The sequence below is a fragment of the Ascaphus truei genome, chromosome 5 (genome assembly GCF_040206685.1).
Source record: "Ascaphus truei isolate aAscTru1 chromosome 5, aAscTru1.hap1, whole genome shotgun sequence".
NCBI lineage: Eukaryota > Metazoa > Chordata > Amphibia > Anura > Ascaphidae > Ascaphus > Ascaphus truei.
In genome coordinates this window covers 55540597-55560102 of record NC_134487.1, presented here as the reverse complement: position 1 = coordinate 55560102, position 19506 = coordinate 55540597, and the positions used below count along the sequence as shown (strand labels likewise).

The 19506-nt window shown below is 43.6% G+C and overlaps 1 protein-coding gene across 2 annotated transcripts in view; it reads left to right on the top strand.

Annotated features, from left to right (window-relative positions):
• TTLL8 (tubulin tyrosine ligase like 8) overlaps positions 1-19506 on the top strand; it is a 214132-nt gene that overhangs the window by 78717 nt on the left and 115909 nt on the right. For both annotated transcript variants that reach the window (XM_075599830.1, XM_075599829.1), the window contains exons 9-10: positions 4354-4464; positions 10409-10553. In XM_075599830.1, coding sequence (XP_075455945.1) covers positions 4354-4464; positions 10409-10553 — 256 coding nt within the window. The remainder of the gene's footprint in view (positions 1-4353; positions 4465-10408; positions 10554-19506) is intronic.

Below are 19506 nucleotides of genomic sequence, written 5' to 3'. Positions count from 1 at the left end.
GCGGCCGGTGAGCGGGGCGCCGCCATGTTAGGGCTGTTGCGCATGCGCAGTGGCAGTGCACAGCGCGGGAGGCCCCAGATAGCTTGCGCATGAGCGAGATGAGTCTGCCAGCCCCCAGGGTGCATAGGGGCAGAGACACCTGACTCCAGGGAGCCAATAGGGCTGAGGGATTTGCCTGGGAAGAGATAGATACATTTCGCGGGGTTTTGCAGCCACGCAGTCAGTCAGGATCCGGACCAGCTAGGGGTAAGAGGTGGATGCAGGGGTCAGTGACCCTCTGCATTAGGCCAGCAGCCCCCAAGGTCCCAGTTAGGTCCTGAGCCACCTAGTAGCTTGTGGAGCTTAGGGACAGGCCCTAGATAGGGACACTGCCCCATTAATTGGTTGCTTAGCCAGGGACACAGTGCTGAATCCGTGCGGCCCTGCGAGGTGGGTTCTGGGCTCAGAACCCCACCAACGACCCTGGGACTAAGGTGATATTATCCACGCTGGAATTCACCCAACGCGGTGTGTAGGACAACGTTGGATCGGGCGGATCTCCAGTGATATCACTGTACCCGTGGCTGGAGCCCGGGCAGGTAACCTGCAACTCACGTGCACCAACCAGGCCTATCACCAGACATAGTGGCTGCGCAGTCACACATACACATGCACAGTGGTATTTGACTTTGGGTGTGCGAGACATTTGGGTTGGGGTTACTGGACACGGGGTGGGATCACTCTGTGGGAGAGTGGTTAGCGTCCGCCGTGGCGCATAGTGGTTAGCGTCCTGTGAGACGCCATGTGTGGCTCCTCTAGAGAGGAGTCATGGTTATGTTGATGTGTTATGCTAAGCAGTAAAGGCAGTCCTGTTTTATAGTTGCTCGCTTTGTGTGGTTGTTTCCTGTGAGGGTCTCCTCCCACTCCGTTGGGATCCCTCCCAGGTGGAGGCGTTGCACCCAGAGATGTATAACATGCATGTACCGAGAAGATGTTGTAAGTGATCACCCCTAGTATAACTACCCCAGGTTCCCCATGGCGGAAGCTCAGCTCTCCTGTGAGCCAACAGGTAATGCACCACACCTGAGTAACCTTGTATGTTCCTACACCTCCACAGTATTATCTGCGAGTGGGTGGGGGAAAACCCGTTACATTTATATAGCGCCATTAATGTACATAGTGTTTCACAGTGGGATCCACAGTGCAATTAAGACTGGTACAGTGTAAGGCCAGAAATATAATGTGCCCTTTTATGAAAAATAAAGTGAAATACATAGGTTTCTGAAAAAAAAGTAAGTACAAAAAGTTAAATACTATTTCTGTGCTTGCAGCTCTAGCCAAAGTAATTTCCCAGTTACACCTTGTTATGAATTGTTAATGCTGTTCATCTACTGCTGTATACATTCCAATGGTTGGAGAGTGTGAAGGAGCAATCCATGTCTTTTTTTTTTTTTTAAATATAGGATTGAAGTAAAGGGTCTCCAGAGCTGAACCCCGTTAATTTCAGCTCCGGGGACCTATTGCTTCCAGAGATACTTCCCTTGGAAAGTATCAGTTTTCTGCAGTGTAAAGCTCCCGTGTCACAAGGGGTAATAGGAAGCCGCCACTGGGTGTCATCACAGCCTCCTACAGGCCTGCAGGGCACAAGAGCTTTGGAAATTGGCCATAATGTGAACCCTGGAGTGGATACTAGAACTCAGGAGTTAAGTACCTCCGGAAGCTGGAGGTCCCTGGTGCTGAAATTAATGGGGTTCAGCTGTGGGGACCCCTGCTTCAAACCTGTGTAGCCAGGTACCCTCCGGTCTCCCCGCGCTCCCGTCTTCCCCCCCCTCTCCTTACCCTCAGAGATGTGCGGCAGGGTGACGGAGTCGCTGGCAGCTCCCTCCGCAGGGCGTCGCCATGTTTGGTGTATGCGCACGCACACGCGATAGTTGCGCATGCGCGGATGTGGCGAGGAGCTGCCCGAGTACCTGGGAGGTTGCGCATGAGCAGGGCAACTCCGCAGCGGCCATTTCAGGGGGCGCACGAGTGCAAGCTGCAGAGCGGCAGCCATTAGTGGGAGAGCATGAGGCTCCCTATGTTAAAGGCTGTAGACTGAACTACAAGCCCCATGATGCTCAGGGGCAGTAACACCACCTGACACCAGGGAGCCAGTAGGGCTGCAGGATTCTACTGGAATAGCAGGAAAGACTACTGCATGCCGGAACAGGAAGCAGCCAGTGAAGACCAGGAGCCTGACGCTGCAGGTTGGTCCACGGAACAGTGCTCAAGGGACTAGGCCAGAGGTTAATCCCCCAGGGCCCAGTTAGTCCCCTGAGTCACTGTAGATGTGTTCTGAGTGCTTGCTATAGGGAAGGCCATAATGCAGGGACCCTTTCATATAGCATTAGAGAGAGATATGTTGCAGCACATTGCTTGAATGCCTGTGCAGCCTGAGTGCTAAGAGAGTATCTGATTCCATAGCAGAGACAGTTTGCAAAGGATCATCCGGCTGGGTATCCCTCCCCTGGGGAGTCAGCGTGTGTATCCATTCCTGCAGAGAGCAGCGCGGTGCGGCGTGGGATCACTGCGGTGTTGCTGAGTTCCAAGGATTATCCTGATCAGGAGCAGTGATCACGGAGGTAGTATAATAAGTGCACCAACGGGCCCCAACACAGGGAAGCGCTGTCCCTCACACTCATACTAACTTCATAGCTGGTGGACACTGAGAGGTTAAGTGATGCAATCATTTACATATGTGTGTTGATGTGATGCTGTGCATGCAGAGGAATGCCATGCTGTTTAAGTATTAAGGGTTATGCAAAGGTTATTATTATTCTGCTTAGTAAATACTGTTTTATCCAAATGCGTGTGGTTATTGTATATGTTGGTTCTGATAAGGGCACTGTAAGAGGGGTTAAGGCTGCACTCCACAAAAAAGATAAATGCATACAATTTACCGGTGCTGCTGGTTCAAGGAAGTACCTGCCATAAACTCCAAAGTACACTGAGGAAAAGAAGGGATCCAGCGCTCCACGGATTTCTGAATAAGACTTGTCACTTGATAAAGACCATAAGGTCGAAACGTTGTGTGGCACAATAAATCTTTCTTATTCAGAAATCCGTGGAGCGCTGGATCCCTTCTTTTCCTCAAGGTTCTGATAAGGGAACACTCCCACCACGTTGGGATCCCTCATCAGTGGAGGCGCTGCACCGAGTGTAAGTATACCCCAGGCTCCCAGTGGCAGAGGCTCAGGCCTCTTGTTAGCCTCACAGGTGACAGCAGCATCAATAGTATAGTACCCCAGGGGTACAAGGGCTACACCTGTATAAAAATATTACAAAAAAGGCATGGATTGTCTCTTTAAATAACATCCGAGAAGCATGTTATGCCTTTGTGTTATAACTTCAGATCATCTATTGGAGGATGCTTTGGGTATGTACATACACTGTGTCCAGAATGAAATAGGGACCTCTTTTATTTTTTGGCTTATCATGCAAAAAAAAAATCACTTCATTTTCATAAAAATGTGAGCAATTATATGTCGGTCACAGTAGATTATAACATTTCAAAATGATTTGATTATCTAATAATTATTCTTTGGAATGCCCTCCTCAAGTGCATAGTTGCAAAATGGTGTTTAGCAAAGAAGATAAGCACGTTACAAAGAGCTTGAGACAAAGCAAGAATTATGGTCCAAGACGTTTACATAAAGTGTCCTGATGAAGGACGGTCGCTAGGAGGACTGAAAAAACGAATTAGTAAAGCAATGTATCGTTCAGGAGTGGGAGCAGCTGCATCAACACGTTATCAATTATGCGATCAGACTGTGGCGTTCTGGTCTTCAGGCGTGCGTTTCAGCAGGATGAGAACATTTTGGACACACACTTTGAACCACACTTTGACGTCAAACTATTTAGTAATTTTAGTGTTTCAGATTAGATGACAGCAGTCTAACACATTTATGAGCTACGAAGGAAAAACTCCTGTTTCTCGTTTAATGAACCTGAAGTTACCGCAGTGTATCTGGTACTTGTTGACATAATACAGCAACGTCAATTTAGTTACCATCAGTTGATTGTCTACATTGTGTTTCATATATAGTGTTAATCTGCATAACAGATCTACAATTGTGCACATTTGCATTGAAATTGAACGAGAAATATATCAAATATGATGTAAAACAAAAGGTATCCCTGTTTTCCTGAACACGGTGTATACTGTATAGTATTTTTATCACATGAAAAACATGCAAATGTATTTGTTTTCTGTAGTATTCTTTTCTTTCTAATGATCACACTGGAAATTGGAGTCCTATCTCTGAAATATGTTAATGGGTAAATTCTGATAGTTTTTTGTATTGACTCAACGGCACAGGACTTTCTGTATTTCAGAGGACTTCAGACACACTGCAGCAAGAAATATCCTCAAATGGGTTGTCCAAAAAGGTGTTAAAAAGACAGCAAAAGAAGATATCTGCACTGGGAAACTGCATTGCTGGGATGGTAATTTTACATTTTTAATTCATTTTAATAATCCGGCGTGTTTAGTAATGTATACAAAAAAAGGTAAAACTATAGGTTTATGCAAGAATTCTTAACACAAGTCTGTTCAAGGACCTGGAGAAAAAAAACTAATGTTAAACTAAAGTGTACTTGGCTCAAAAGTGTATAAAAGCCAATAATCAAATGGCGGTGTTTAAATTATCTGAAAGGCAAATTCAGTTCTCAACACCATCAAAATCGTGGTTTGTTAGACAACTAAAATGTCACAGAATCATACACCTTTAATTAAATAATTAACTCTCGGTTAATGTGACCATCTGAGACTATTGTGATGATTTTCACTGGTCTTTGCAGACACAATGGTGAGACAATGTAATCAGACATTGTATGGCAATACTAGCTACCACTGTCGTAGCACAATCCAGCATGAGAAACTTGGATATATTTATTTCAAATCTACAGCACATATTTTGCTTTACATCTGTTTCATGATCTGTGAAATGTTCTTTCCTTATGATCTATAAAATGACATATGTTTTTATGTTATACTTACATACATTTTCTCTTTAGTCTCAGTCATACTGCTTCTGTTGTAAATAATAATTCATTTCAACATGTGCCTGCAAACACATTTGTACTGCATATATTTGTAATAATGACTTTGCGGAATGTATCTCTTTATTACTAACCGTGTGCACTATGTAAAATCTTTAATATACAGTTTCCGCATACTGTATTGTAAAGCATAGTAGAAGCAATTTCCATCTTGTGTAGGATACATGTTTATGGTAATTTTAGTAAACAGCAATAGTGGTGATCAGCACACAATTGCAAAGAAAAACTGCCCTTGACACTCAGTGGGTGTCTCCGTGCGAGAGTCCCGATCGGCACTATTGCAGTTTAATTAATAAACCCTGTAGAGTTAATTTTTTCCCCTGTGACTGGAGTTAAGATTAAACAAGTATTAGTTACCTTAATGCTAAATGGACAATTTGGTCCTAAACTGGATCCTAATTTTTTACTGAATCTTTGCACTAATTTTCACTAAAGATATCACCTTTCATCATCACTAAACAAGTGTCTGGTCATGGCCAAGCTGGGTGTGTGCAACGCAATCCGCCAAGATAGGTATCAGACAGGACATGCATCAGGTACATACACAGACCACGCACACATACTGTACACTTTACACATATACAAACACCAGACACATACAGTACACTATATACAAATAAGACACAAATACCATACATATCATATATATGCGCCACACATAAATATAGCAGGCAGGCTTCATACACACACGCACCAGGTACATTCACAATACATACACATCACATACTTAACCATATACAAAGATACATGCATCCTCTAGGCCCTCATTTTCTTCTTTATCTTTTTGTTTAGGCAATTGTTGTCACTCTGTGCCCTCACCGTACCGCACTGTAGAATATCTTGGTGCTTTACAAATAAACAATAATACAGTAATAACAATAATTATACAGACAGACACAATACCTGCACTATACACACTTAGGCATACACAAGCCAGACTAATGCACCACATATACACCACACAAGCAATAACTGGGGGAAATCATCTTTCCCTCTTGATTCTTGATGCCGGCAGCACTCATTGGGGCAGAGAGAAGCAAGGAATTCCATAGAGCAACTCTGGGAGCTCAAAATCTCCCTCCCTTGACTGGAAGAGCCCTGCTGCAGTTTTATAGAACACTATTGACCTGTTTTTACAAGTAGTTGGGTGTGTTCCGACATGCACCTCTTCGGGTTGGGCAATATACCCGTACAGTATACGGGGTATACTGTATACCGTATATATTATACTATATATACTATATTATACCGTATATATTATATTATACTTATATATACTATATTACAGTATAGTAATACCGCGATAACAAAATCTGATGGTATGCCGATATGGGAGATTATTATCGTGGAATTACATGGTGTTGGAGTGCAGAAGTCAGAAGAGCATCTAGGAATATAGCCGCACGTGAGGGGTCTCTCACAGAGCGGTCAGTCTCAGACATTCTGATCTCACTCCCTCCTCCTTTACGGCCACGTTTCTCACTGAGGAGTGTCTGACAGCTCTGTGTGAGACAGCATGGGAGAAGGCTGCATAAAGAAAGAGCACAACCCCTCCTCACTAGCTCTCTTTAGCCCTTCCTCCCCCTCAGGACTCAACCCCACCACCACCCTCATCCCTGTGACTTTTAACCCACCTTTCTCACCCTAATACTGGGATTCTTAACCCTCCCTCTGGGATTCTTAACCCCTTCCTCCTTTGGACTCACCCCAACTTCCCCCCCTCTGACTCTTAACCGTCCAATTTACCCTCTTACCCTGTGACTCTTAACCTCTTCCTCCCCAACTCCCTGGGGATTCTTAACCTCCCTTCTTGCTCTCACCACTGGGATCCATCCCCTGGGACCCTTAACCATTTCCTCTCCTCTTCCTTGGGACTCTTCCCTCCCCTTCGCCTCCCCCCCTCCCCCTGCGACTTTTCCTCCCCCTGGGACCCTTACCTTTCTTCCTTTCTCCCCCTGGTACTCTTACCCCCCCTTCTTCCTCACCATTGGGACTCTTACCCTCCCCCCCCCCACCTAGCTCCCCCCTAGGATTCTTCATCCTCCCTGGGATCCTTACCTCGACTGCTTCCTCCCCCTTGGACCCTTACATCCCCTCCTTTCTCCCCCCCCCTGGGACTCTTACGTCCTCACTCCTTCCTTCGACTCTTACTCCCCCTGGGGACTCCTCTTACTTCCCCCTCCTTCCTCCCCCCTGGGACTCCTATTCCCCACTGGAACTCTTCCTCTCCCATCCTTCCTCCCCCTTGGAACACCTTCCTCCCCCTCCCTTCGACTCTCAACTGCCGCCCCCCCCCCAAATTACTCGCCTCTCTTCTTAATTCCTTGGCCCCTTAGCTCTTAACCCCGTTCTCCTCCCACCTCTTATTATCCCTTTCACTACCAAAGAGGCATCAGAAAAATTTGATGCAAGCCCCTCCTGGAATAAAAAAATTAATCCCTTCATTCACAAACCCTTTCCAAGTCTGTACGCCACCTTTTTACACTTTCACTGCTTCCATTACTCTCATCCATGCACCCTTCCCCCTATAACTCCCACACTTAGATACTCCCTTCATTTACCCCCCCCCCCCACCCATTTATAAGAAGTTAAAAATATATAAGAATTGTAAAAAATGTTTTACATTTTAGGGTGATTGGAGCAGTGTAGGTGAGAAAATGTGAAGTGCAGAAATGGAAAGGGCTTGGAAATGAAGGTCCCTTTGTTCTATTAAATCTAAAGAAAATGTATTTATTTTGAGAACACATTTTATTTAGATTTACTAGAACATTTTCGGACTTTTATTTTTTTCTCTTTATTTATTTATTTTTTATAACTTTTTTATTAGGAAACAGGCAATTTTACAGGCATATATCACATCACAATATCCTAATACACTTTGGTTTTCTGATTTTCTGTGTTGGAAGGGGGGGGGGTGTACCGCCAAGGGTGGCGCGACCTCTGGGTCACCGGGTGACCAGGGGAGCGAGAGGTCTGAAAAAGAGAGGGGGGGAGGTCTGGGGGGTGGGGTGGGTATGGAGGGGAAGGGGGTGTGGAGATGGGGGGGGGGCGGGGGGGGTGAGAGGGTGAGCCTTCCCCGCCCCGCTGACCCTAACATCCTTCAGGCTGTGGTCTGGGTGATCATGGTGTCTCCTATTGGGTTCGCTTAGGTGTCAGTGAACCTCCCAGGGTTCCCATATTTTGTAATGACTTGCAGTCTTGCGTTTGAGAAACGCCGTCAGACGTTCCATAAGCATTACGTCATCTATTCTTCTCTTAACCGCCTGAATGGAGGGGGGAGAGATATTTTTCCAGGAGAATGCCACAGCACAACTAGCCGCGGTAAGGATGGAGGAGATTAATTTTCCTACCGGCGGTCAATTTCCTCTATTGGCCTGCCCAGGAGGAAGGTCAGTGGATCAGTGGATATGAGGCTAGTTACCTCTCGGATTAACTTTCGGACTTTTATTTTAATGAATCTTGACCGCGATATGGATTATCGTGATAAAGTAATTGATACTGTATTATTATCATGGAAATTTTTTTTGTTATCGACCAACTCTAGCATCTCTTCAACTTCATGATGCCAGTCCAAAGACTTGGATTCTAAATATTTAGCCCCTGTGTTTGCTTATATGAGTAAGAAGAGGCAAGCAACTCAATATCTAATAGTTATTCACATTCAGATGTTTTGGTGTTAAGCAAACAAGATTAGCATTAAAACTGTCAGAACGACTGCTACTTTCAAAAGTGCTGAGAAAGATTTAGGGCCATCTTTACTAAGCAGTCCTATGCTATAAGAAAGAACGATGGAACAAGTCCAATGTCCATGCACCAAAATCCACAGGACTGTGACCACAGGAATAAGCACATTTCAAGAGAGCATGTATATTCCTCCACATTTTCTTTAAAAGGATTCAGAATAAGTGCTTCCTTCCATGTATTGATGCCAGGTATGTGTTTTAATTGGTATTTCAATTTGTACTTCAATATGTATAGTTTAGGATAGACCTTTCTAGGTCCAATAACTCATGTCCACGACCTGTGGTATACACTGCAATCGGTTCCGGAATTGTGCGCCTGGGGTCATCGGGGTACAGTGGAACCAGGGAACACGTCTCCCACCAACACAGAGCAGCCACAATAAAACACATTAATGCTAATGAAACATACTGCGACAGTCTCTTTAATGTTAATTGAAGAGGTATACATCAGAAGGGTAATGGAGGCACCTCTTGAAGAGGTATACTTACAGGATCCTGGTTCAACACATCAACACATAGAAAAACGGAGGACCTCAACAAGGATCCCTCTTATATGTTTCGCGCTATGTCAACGCTTTTGTCAAAGAGTTTCTGTGTGTTGAATACATTCTTTTTATAACACTTAGTTTTCCAGCCCATCATGTTTTTGCTGTGCACCGCCATCCACCCTTTTCGATGTCTGTGTCACATTTTAACCTGGTCTGTAACTGCTATATACGTCTATAATATATATTATCTCTAACTGTGCATGCTATGTCTTGTATATAATGTATACCCTGTTCACTTATGTAACTATATTTGTAACCATGTATTATTTGTCATCTTATCTCTGTGCCCAGGACATACTTGAAAACGAGAGGTAACTCTCAATGTATTCTTCCTGGTAAAACATTTTATAAATAAATACAGTGGCGGCCAGCTTTAATCTAAAGCGGCAGCCTCCGCGGGTATTTTTAACCTGCGGACGGCCCGCGGCTATCTTCGGCCGGTTTCCCCGCGCCTCGGCGCTTTCAATAATAAGCGCCATTAGCGCTTATCTATTGAAGCGGCCGCCGCGCGGGAAACTCCGATTCAAATCGGAGAAAAGCCCCGCGGTTGGCGCGCATTAAACCCGGCAAGCTTTAGAATAAAGCTGGCCGGGACAGTAAATGCAGGCTCTTTAAGAGTAAACATTTAATAACTGCCATGGAATCCGGTAACATGAGTTTTTTTTCCAGAATGTATGTAGAAATCAGTTTGCCAAGTCCACATTTACTGGCGATCTTGATAATGTGTCATCAATAGATCTTAAAATAGGATCATCATCAATTAAGTTGTGTATCTGCTGTTTGTGATAATGTGTGTTTTACCAACATCAAAATACATAGATGAGTTTTCATGTAGGTCTTTTCTTCAAATACATTGGTCAACAACACATTTTGACTTATTAAATTAAGTCTGAACACTTCTCTTTCATATCATATTGGCCCATTGATATATATTTATATATTTTTTTTACATAAAAATATAACACATTTCAATTAAGTAATATTTCTATATTTTACATATATACAGTATATATATATATATATTTCTTTTATTCACAGAGTTAATAGGCATAGCTTGCAGGATATGTGAAAACTGCCTTGGAGTGTTGGAACATAATGATATAGATGTAGCCTTAGATACTCCTCCACTACTAAGCAACATGGAATGGAATGAATTCATTCAACAGTACTACAGTCTGATACAGTAAGTAAGCACTTCAGCTTCTTTATCTAGTGGAATAATGTGTCAGCTTTGAAGTAGTAGTCCGTTTTCTCCAGAAACGTAGTACAATAAAGCAGTGATGTCATCGGAGAACGGCTTTCGAATTGCTGTATGGTTTAAAACATATATCACTTTAGTGGCAGAATTAAATCAGAGAAAACTACGGTAACCTCTAGTACACCGATGCTTTGGGTACTATGCTAGATAAGTAGAGAGAAAGGAAAGAGTCCCTATTGTGTGGCACTGGAGAGAATACACCCTAATTAAAACTTAAACTTTATTACAGATTGGATTAAAATAAACTGTTTGGAAGAACCACATACATAGAAAAAACACAAAATATATTTATTAAAAGACGGGGAGGTGTGGTAGGGTGTTTAATGGGGATATTATATATATTCCCTCTTAATTAAACCTTAGTAAACCCTAATCCTGGGTGGTCTCTAACAATGTATCTCAAAAGCCCCTATTGGCAGTGGGGTATGTGCAGTGAGATGCAAGCCTGTCTGTTAGATAGAAGACAAGGTTGCACTTAATGCTAACTGGTATGAAGCAGCAATAAGTACCTTGATCTGCATATAATCTGCTATTAGCAGTACATGGATACCAAAATGTAGGGAACCCCTAATAACAATGGGGTATATACAGTTGGATGCAGATCTATATGTGAGATGTCAGGCAGAGCTGTGCTTGACTATTACCGGAATTGATACAAACTTAAGCACCTCAGAGCCCCTTTATGCAGTGGGGTATATGCAGGTTGAATGCAGGTCTGTATATGAAATGCCAAGCAGAGCTGTGTTTGGCAATTACCGGAGCTGAGACAGACTTTTAGCGCCTCAATGAATAACACTGCACATAGGCTGTACATATATATAATGTATAGAGATACCTGAGAGACTGACCCTAGAGTCTGAGTGCTTTTGCTGCCCACGGACGCAGTCTACGAAGCACTCAGACAAAGTATAGCCCACACCTCACCGATGAGCCGCCGTCACGTGACGGTGACGTCAGACGTACCCTACGTACGTTTCACCGTAATTGGCTTCATCGGGGGCGGGTAACAAGTGACTTTGGAGCGTTTTTATAGGCTGACGTTGCCGTAGCAACGGATTGTAGCTGTCTTCTGATTGGTCATTACTTGCAGCCAATCATAATGCTCGTGTTGATGACGCGCCCCCCCAGAGTGGAGGGAGTTGGAGGGACATGAGTATTCCTTCTGATTGGCTGAGAATGATAGCCTGTAATAGGCTTACAGATTTGTTGACGCTCCTCTGTAATGAATTGAGGAGCGAGGGATTGCCAAACAAGAGATACACTGTTATACAGAATGAATGAATTAAATAAACGGGAGTACCTGTCATGTGTCATTTATTGTCTGCACTGAATGTTGCTTATTGCAGGTCCCTGATGTGAAAAATCATTGTTAAGTAGTGTATACATGCTATGGGTGTACATGGGGATAAGTATAGTGCACATGATCTTGTACAAATAATGTTTAAGTGTTGCTAATGACGTCCCCTCTGGAATGGGGGAAAAAGATCTTAAACTCATATTGCACTGATGGGATTGATAAAGTTGTAACTCCTATTTCTAATTGTTCCTGTGGAAAAAGTCTCCATAGGAGGAGATATGTCAATATTAGGTATGACCTCATATAGGGGGGGGGGGGGGGTGAGAATATGCTACTTAATGGCTTGTGATACCAAGACATAAAATGTGTCACAGGGAGGTCCACTCATTACTAACAGATACCCAAAGATGTATTATTGGGTATTGTAGCATGATGTTACAGACTGACCTCTTGCAATGGCAGATGTAAGATTACAAAAATGGGGTATAGAGAAACCCCTTATTAAGGCCTTCTGGAGTCAAGGTGGACAGTGTAAAAATCCACCTTGATTCTATTTGTAAGAGTTTCTTGTTCCAGTCTCCCCCTCTGTTTGTAGATGTAACCCTATCAATACCTTGGAATAAAAGTGATTTGACATTCCCCTGATGGTACTCTCTCACATGTCTTGATACTGGAGTGTCTGCACAGTTTTTAATAGAGCCAATGTGCTCTAAAATGCGGCGGCGGAACTCTCTGCCTGTTTTTCCCACATATTGTACATCACAGCAGCATGTGATGAGATAGACAATTTTCGTTGATTTACAATTGAAGAAACCCTGTGTGGTATATTCTTTACCATGACTGGTGTGTGTTTTACTAGTTTTAATGTACTGGCACGCTTTGCATGAACCACACTTGTACGTTCCGTGTGGTTTGGGTGGAAGCCATGTGTGTGGAGAGATGTTCTTTGGTTTAGCGAAATGGCTGTGGACCAGAGCATCCTTTAAATTTTTCGCTCGTCTGCTTACCATAGTTGGTTCGCTTTTAAGAACCTCATTGAGATCTGGGTCTTGGAGCAGTATATGTTTTTGATGTTCTTCCATTGTGCATTATACGTGCCTATGAAATGTACGAGTTTCTTTTCCTCTGGTTTAACTTTCGCCTGCAGCAGTGATGCTCTAGGTGTAACAAGCGCCCTATGGTACGCTTTTTTGATAGTATTGTGGCTATATCCCCGTTGGAGAAATTTCTGCCGCATAGCTTCTGCATGCACTTTGAAATCAGTCATCTCAGAGCAGTTTCTTCTGATACGTAGGAATTGCCCTGTCGGTATTCCCTTAACAAGGGAGACGGGGTGATGGCTGTCTGCTCTGAGATAGCTGTTTGTGGCTGTTTTTTTGGTGTGGGTACATGTAGTGATTACACCCTCTGTATTTATGCTAATGCACAGATCCAAGAATACAATACTCTTCTTGCTGATTTCGTGTGTAAGTCTCAGGTTGTGTGTGTTGGTATTAAGAATCTCCACAAATTTATTGAGTGAGGTTTGACTCCCTTTCCAAAGAATACACACGTCGTCAATATAGTGTAACCAAAGTATAATGTTGTCTGTGTATTCTTGTAGTGTATCACTTAAGATCGTATGTTTCTCCCACCACCCCAGGTACAGGTTCGCATAAGTGGGGGCACATGTTGTTCCCATTGCGGTGCCCTGTACCTGGAGGTACATTTTGTCATTAAACAGGAAATAGTTGTGTGTAAGCACAAAGGTCAAATGGTCACAGATAAATTGATTTTGATTATTATGCAGTGTGCCTCTTGTGCGTAGGAAATATGACGTAGCCTGTACACCGACTGGATGTTGTATGCTGGTGTACAGCGATTCTACGTCCAGACTGCACAATAGGGTGCCCTTTTCGACAGTTACCCCTTCTAATCTGCGTAGCACGTCTTGGGTATCTCTTACATAGGAAGGGAGGGTTAAAAAAAAAGGTCTCAGGACTTTATCAAGGTATACACTCGGTCCTTCTGTGATGTTCCCTATCCCGGATACGATTGGTCGTCCGGGAGGGTTGGACTTGTTCTTGTGTACCTTAGGGAGTGTATAAAAAGTCGCTGTTTGTGGTGTTTTGTTGGACATATATTGATATTCATTTTTAGATATTAATTTGTCCTCTAGGCCCTTATCCAGAATTGGAACTGAACAGTGGGATCTTTATCCAGGAATACGGTAGCAGGAGACATCACTGAGTCGTCTCATGTTTTCTTTGATGTAATTATCCGTTTCCATCAGAACGATATTACCCCCTTTATCGGAGGGTTTTATCATTATGTTTTGGTTATCTGACAGTTCCCTCAGAGCTATCCTTTCTTGTTGACTCATGTTCCCATTATACCTAATGTTAGATAATTTCCCAAGATCTAGTATGACCAGTTTGACAAAGGTATCGACATTACTGCTCCCATACATTCCTGGTGTAAATGTACTAGAGGGTCTTAGTTGTGTGTATGGTCCGGTTCCGGGTTGGATATTACCCTCTTCCCATAGATTCAAGAGTGTGTCAAAACAAGCTGCATCCAAATCACTTGGATCTTCCATTCCCGCCTGTATGGCCTGGTTAAGCTGGAATTTCTTAAAATGTTTATGTAACAGGAGTTTTCGTGCAAATAAATGAGTGTCTTTAGCAGTTTCAAATAGATCCATATTGGTTGTAGGGGAGTAGGAGAGGCCCTCTTAAGACTCTAATATGAGTGTCATTGAGGGTAAAGGGGCTGAGGTTGATGATAACGTTATCATTTGTTGAATGGTCATTAGCCAGTGATAACCCCCTCTGGTAAAGCCCCACTGCCGTCTGTTCTTTTGCCCTCTTCTTCTTCCCCCCTTGGCCCCTCCTCGTTCTCTTGAATATATGTCTGGGGGGCCTGATGGAGGTTCCAGCCCTAAAAAAGAGGTGGAGGGGGTAGTGTTGGGGGATTCTTGTGCCTTTTTGGATCTAGTATTAATCTGAGTTTTGGTGTTCTCTTTTTGTTTGGGTTGTGATGAACTGTCAGTGTCAGAAGAGTTCCAATCAGTTGAATAGTCACTTGGAACAGTAGTTTGTTCTTGAGTTTGTGGTTTCTTATTGTGATATTTAACGATTTTTCCCTCCTGGAAGTCTTTGGTATCCCTTAAGAGTTTATTATGTTTTCTAGTTTTTAACTCTTTGGTATACTTATCAATAGTCTTTTCTAATTGTACTTCATATTCGTTGAACTTGTCGTTCGTATTCCACTTAGGGACATCTGCTTTTAATTTTCCGAGGTCACTTTTAACAACGTCAAGTTTCACAGTCTCATATCGCACAGTTAACTTCATTAAGTCATGGGAGCATTGTAGCAGTATTTTTTCCCATTCAGATATAAATTCCCTTTCTGGACACATATAGGAGGGGATAAGCTCAGGGCGTAGACCTCTTGGGACTAGTCTGGAAGAGATGTATTTTTCCAGACTTTTGATGTCCCACCAGAGTCTTGCCTGTTGTTTGAATGCTTTCTCTAGGGACCTAAAGTAATCCTTAATGCCTGGAAGCTCCGTTATTTCTGATCTTTTAGTTTCTAGGTCAATTAGAGTTTCTGACTCCGTTAACCATGAGCTGAAATTAATGTCTGTGGTAATGAAACCTGACATAGTGTGGGGGCGAGCTAGAGTAAGGAGAACGGAGCAAGGGGTTCCCTAGATTTTGGTATCCATGTACTGCTAATAGCAGATTATATGCAGATCAAGGTACTTATTGCTGCTTCATACCAGTTAGCATTAAGTGCAACCAGGTCTTCTATCTAACAGACAGGCTTGCATCTCACTGCACATACCCCACTGCCAATAGGGGCTTTTGAGATACATTGTTAGAGACCACCCAGGATTAGGGTTTACTAAGGTTTAATTAAGAGGGAATATATATAATATCCCCATTAAACACCCTACCACACCTCCCCGTCTTTTAATAAATATATTTTGTGTTTGTTCTATGTATGTGGTTCTTCCAAACAGTTTATTTTAATCCAATCTATAATAAAGTTTAAGTTTTAATTAGGGTGTATTCTCTCCAGTGCCACACAATAGGGACTCTTTCCTTTCTCTCTACTTGCCCGATATGTGGGCGTAGTTGAAGAGGACACTTGTTGTGCTGTCTTTGTGTCTGGTGCAGATAACCAGTGTCTCTTCCCGTACGTGCTTTTATTCAGTACGTTTTAGTTGCTCATTAAGGACTTTTTCCAAGAACAGTCTTTCCATGGTGTGCTTAGCTTCCTCACCTCTAAAGTGAACTCGTGGCTCAAGCTCCATTTCCCACTTTACCAAGTCTTTTAATTGCTTTGCAAGAGTTCTCTCCTGCTTTGTGCCATCTTTTCTTCCCTGAGACTAGGGTGAGCACCTGCATCTGGTTCAATTTCAATGAACGTGGGTGGTTCAACATGGGCAGAGTATTTATCCACTCTGATTGACCCTCGTGGCATCTCTGTTTCGATTCTTCATTGTGTCGGGGAAATCCCAAGTGATGTCAGGAGGGGTATCTCTGCTATAGTAGTACTGTTTTTAAGCTCCTTCAGTACCAGGGAACCTGGGTCTACTGCTTTCTCATCCATGATGGGCTTATCTACAACAAGCATGACCCCCTTATCAGTAGAGAGATCATTTGCGTTTGTTCAGGATACTTACATTCCAATACATCAATTTGGTTGTAGTTCTCCTCACAACTAAACGTTACCCATGGCCTTTCTTTTTTATAATTGGTAAACCTGTAGTCACGTGCCTTTTTCCCTTGCAAAGCTGAGTAGACAACTAGTGTTGCATCTTTAGGGGCTTGATCACAGATATAGGGCCTCATGCAGTAAGCCCCGATAAAATCTCTTCGGCAAGTGTTGGCGATAGGCCTTTTTTTGGCGATTTGCCCTCGCAGTATTCAGTAAGGGCTGAATCCATGCCGATCCCTGCCGAATCACTGCGAAAGCAAAACTGCAGATGAGCCTGTGCCGATACAGCCTGGCTCCCGATAAGCCTTCCGATAGGCGTTTTGTGCCGATAGATGTTTGTAGCAGAGAGAGACAAGCCGTTCTCTCAGCGCAAACATCGGCAAAAAATAAAGTATTTATAAACAACTTTTACTCATAGTGTACATGTGCAGAGGGTCTCCGGAGCTGAACCGCATTGGTTTCAGGTCCGGGGACCCCCTGCTTCCCGAGATACAGGCCCCTTTTATGAGGTGCCGGTATCCCTCTGCATTTAAAGGTCCCGATCACGTGACCACAGAATGTAAACAAAGCAGAGGGATACCGGCAACCCCTAAAGGGGCCTCTATCTCGGGAAGCAGGGGGTTCCCGGACCTAAAACCAAAGCGGTTCAGCTCCGGAGACCCTCTGCACATCTACCCTATCAGTAAAACACCCATATCAATAAACAATCATTCCTTACCTTTGCGGCTATGTGCTACGGTAACCAAGCAGCATGAATGTATTTTTAATAATAGTGTACTGTGAGCAGGGGGTCCCCTGAGCTGAACCGCGTTGCTTTGTTGACCAGGGACCCCCTGCTTCCCGAGTTACAGGCCCCGGTATGTGTCATCGGGTGGCAGTGTCGCCGCCATCTTTATAGCACCCCATACGCGACGTGCCCGCTATAAATATGGCGGCGACACTGTAACCGATGCCCCAAACCGGGGCCTGTAACTCGGGAAGCAGGGGGTCTCTGAGCCACAAATCAATGCGGTTCAGCTCAGGGGACCCCCTGCTCCCGCACAATATTATTAAAAATACATAAATGCTGCTTCATTACCATAGCGGATAGCCACTAAGGCAATGAAGGGGTTAAGGCAGAATAGCATGTTTATTGGGGACATTTGCCCGCAATAAACATTGCAATAAACAACATACACACCCTGTGTATTTGAAATACATAAACAACAATAAATACATTAAATACATATAGTACTCACCACCCATCTCCGGCTGCCACGATGAAGGCCATCCTCCTCTTCATCCTGCCCATGACCCCCTCCGCTGCTGCAAAACAGACACAAGAATGAAAACATCCAAAGTAATGTCCCCTAACTCCTTAATCACCATAGCGGTTATTAACCGCTACAGTCATTAAGGGGTTAACCCACCCTCACACACCACTCGGGACGCCTACATACCCTCCCACACTAACCCCCCACCCCGTGAATCCTAGCCACCCTCACCCACTACCCACAAGGGAGGCCTACCCACATACCGTTGGGGGAACCCCCGCCCCACCCCCAGTACCCACAATAAAAACAATACAGTGACACATAATAAACATCATTATATTTATTAAATACATTACCCACCCCCTGTGCCCCCCCATAAATACAAAATTTATCCTTTTACATACAGGGTTCATAACGCAGCCCCACGCGAGTCCCCAGTGGGCTGGCGGGGCACCTGACAGACCTACAGGGTACCAGCAGCCCTTTTCAAACAGATTCTGGAGGCCTGTTGGTGGGTCCTGCCAGCGCCATGGCCCCCAGGTTGTCTCCTTGGGTCACCGTGGGCCACAATTGGGTCCCCACTGTAGGCCCAAGGATGTCTGGGAGCCCCGGGTCAGACCCACAGGTGTCTGCAGGGCCTCGGGTGGTTCCCACGGGGGTCTGGGGAACTCACGAGTGCTCACTACGGGTCGCGGTGCCCCCACAGAAGTGGGACCACACATCTTCATCACCGTCATCATTTTTCTTTTTTCTCGGCCAAAACACATGGTTTTCACGGCCCAATCAGGGCCGTGGGAACCATGATGAAAATGTGACGTCATAGGCCTTTAAAAGCCTATGTCGTCTCATTTTGAAGCCAGCCGCCGAGGAGGAAGGACCTCCTACAGAAGAAGAAGACCAGGGCGTGGCCGAAGACGGGAAGAAGACCCCGGAAGAAGATAGACGAAAGAAAAATACAGATGAAGATGGATTACAAATAGAAGACCCGTGGATTGAATTGGATTTTTAGTTTAATGTTTATTTATTTATGTTTTTTTATTTTATGGGTTCCTGTACCTGGTGGTTTTGTACGTGAGTAACCAGTTCAACGGGAGTCGGTGGGGGCAAGTAATGGTAAGTGAACTAAAGAAATGTATTTTATTTAACTTGTTAATTTTTTTAAAAGCTTTTTTTACATGTGTATTTTTTTTTGTGGTATATCATTTCTTGCCACTGTATGTATGTATGTATGTATGTATGTCTAGAGAGATATATACATACAGGGTAAGAAATGATGTTGTTTTAAAAGCTTGATTTTATGTGTTTTAAATTAATTTGTCTATGCTGCTATGCTTTATTGTGTGTTTAAAGTATTTTAAAATTAGATAGATGTAATTGTTGATATTGTATGGTGTTCTTGAGGTAAGGGTTAGGGTTGGTTTTCAATGTTGTATTCTTGTTGGTACATATATTTTTTCTCAGGCTAAATTGTTCTGTTAAAGGCTTGAATTAGTTAATTGTTTAATTGTTAGGGATGGAATGTAAATTGTTTAGGGATGTCATTAATGAATGGTTATTGATTTATGTTTACTGGATTGGATAAAATAGTATACTTGTTTGTAGGTATTTGTATTTTGCTTGC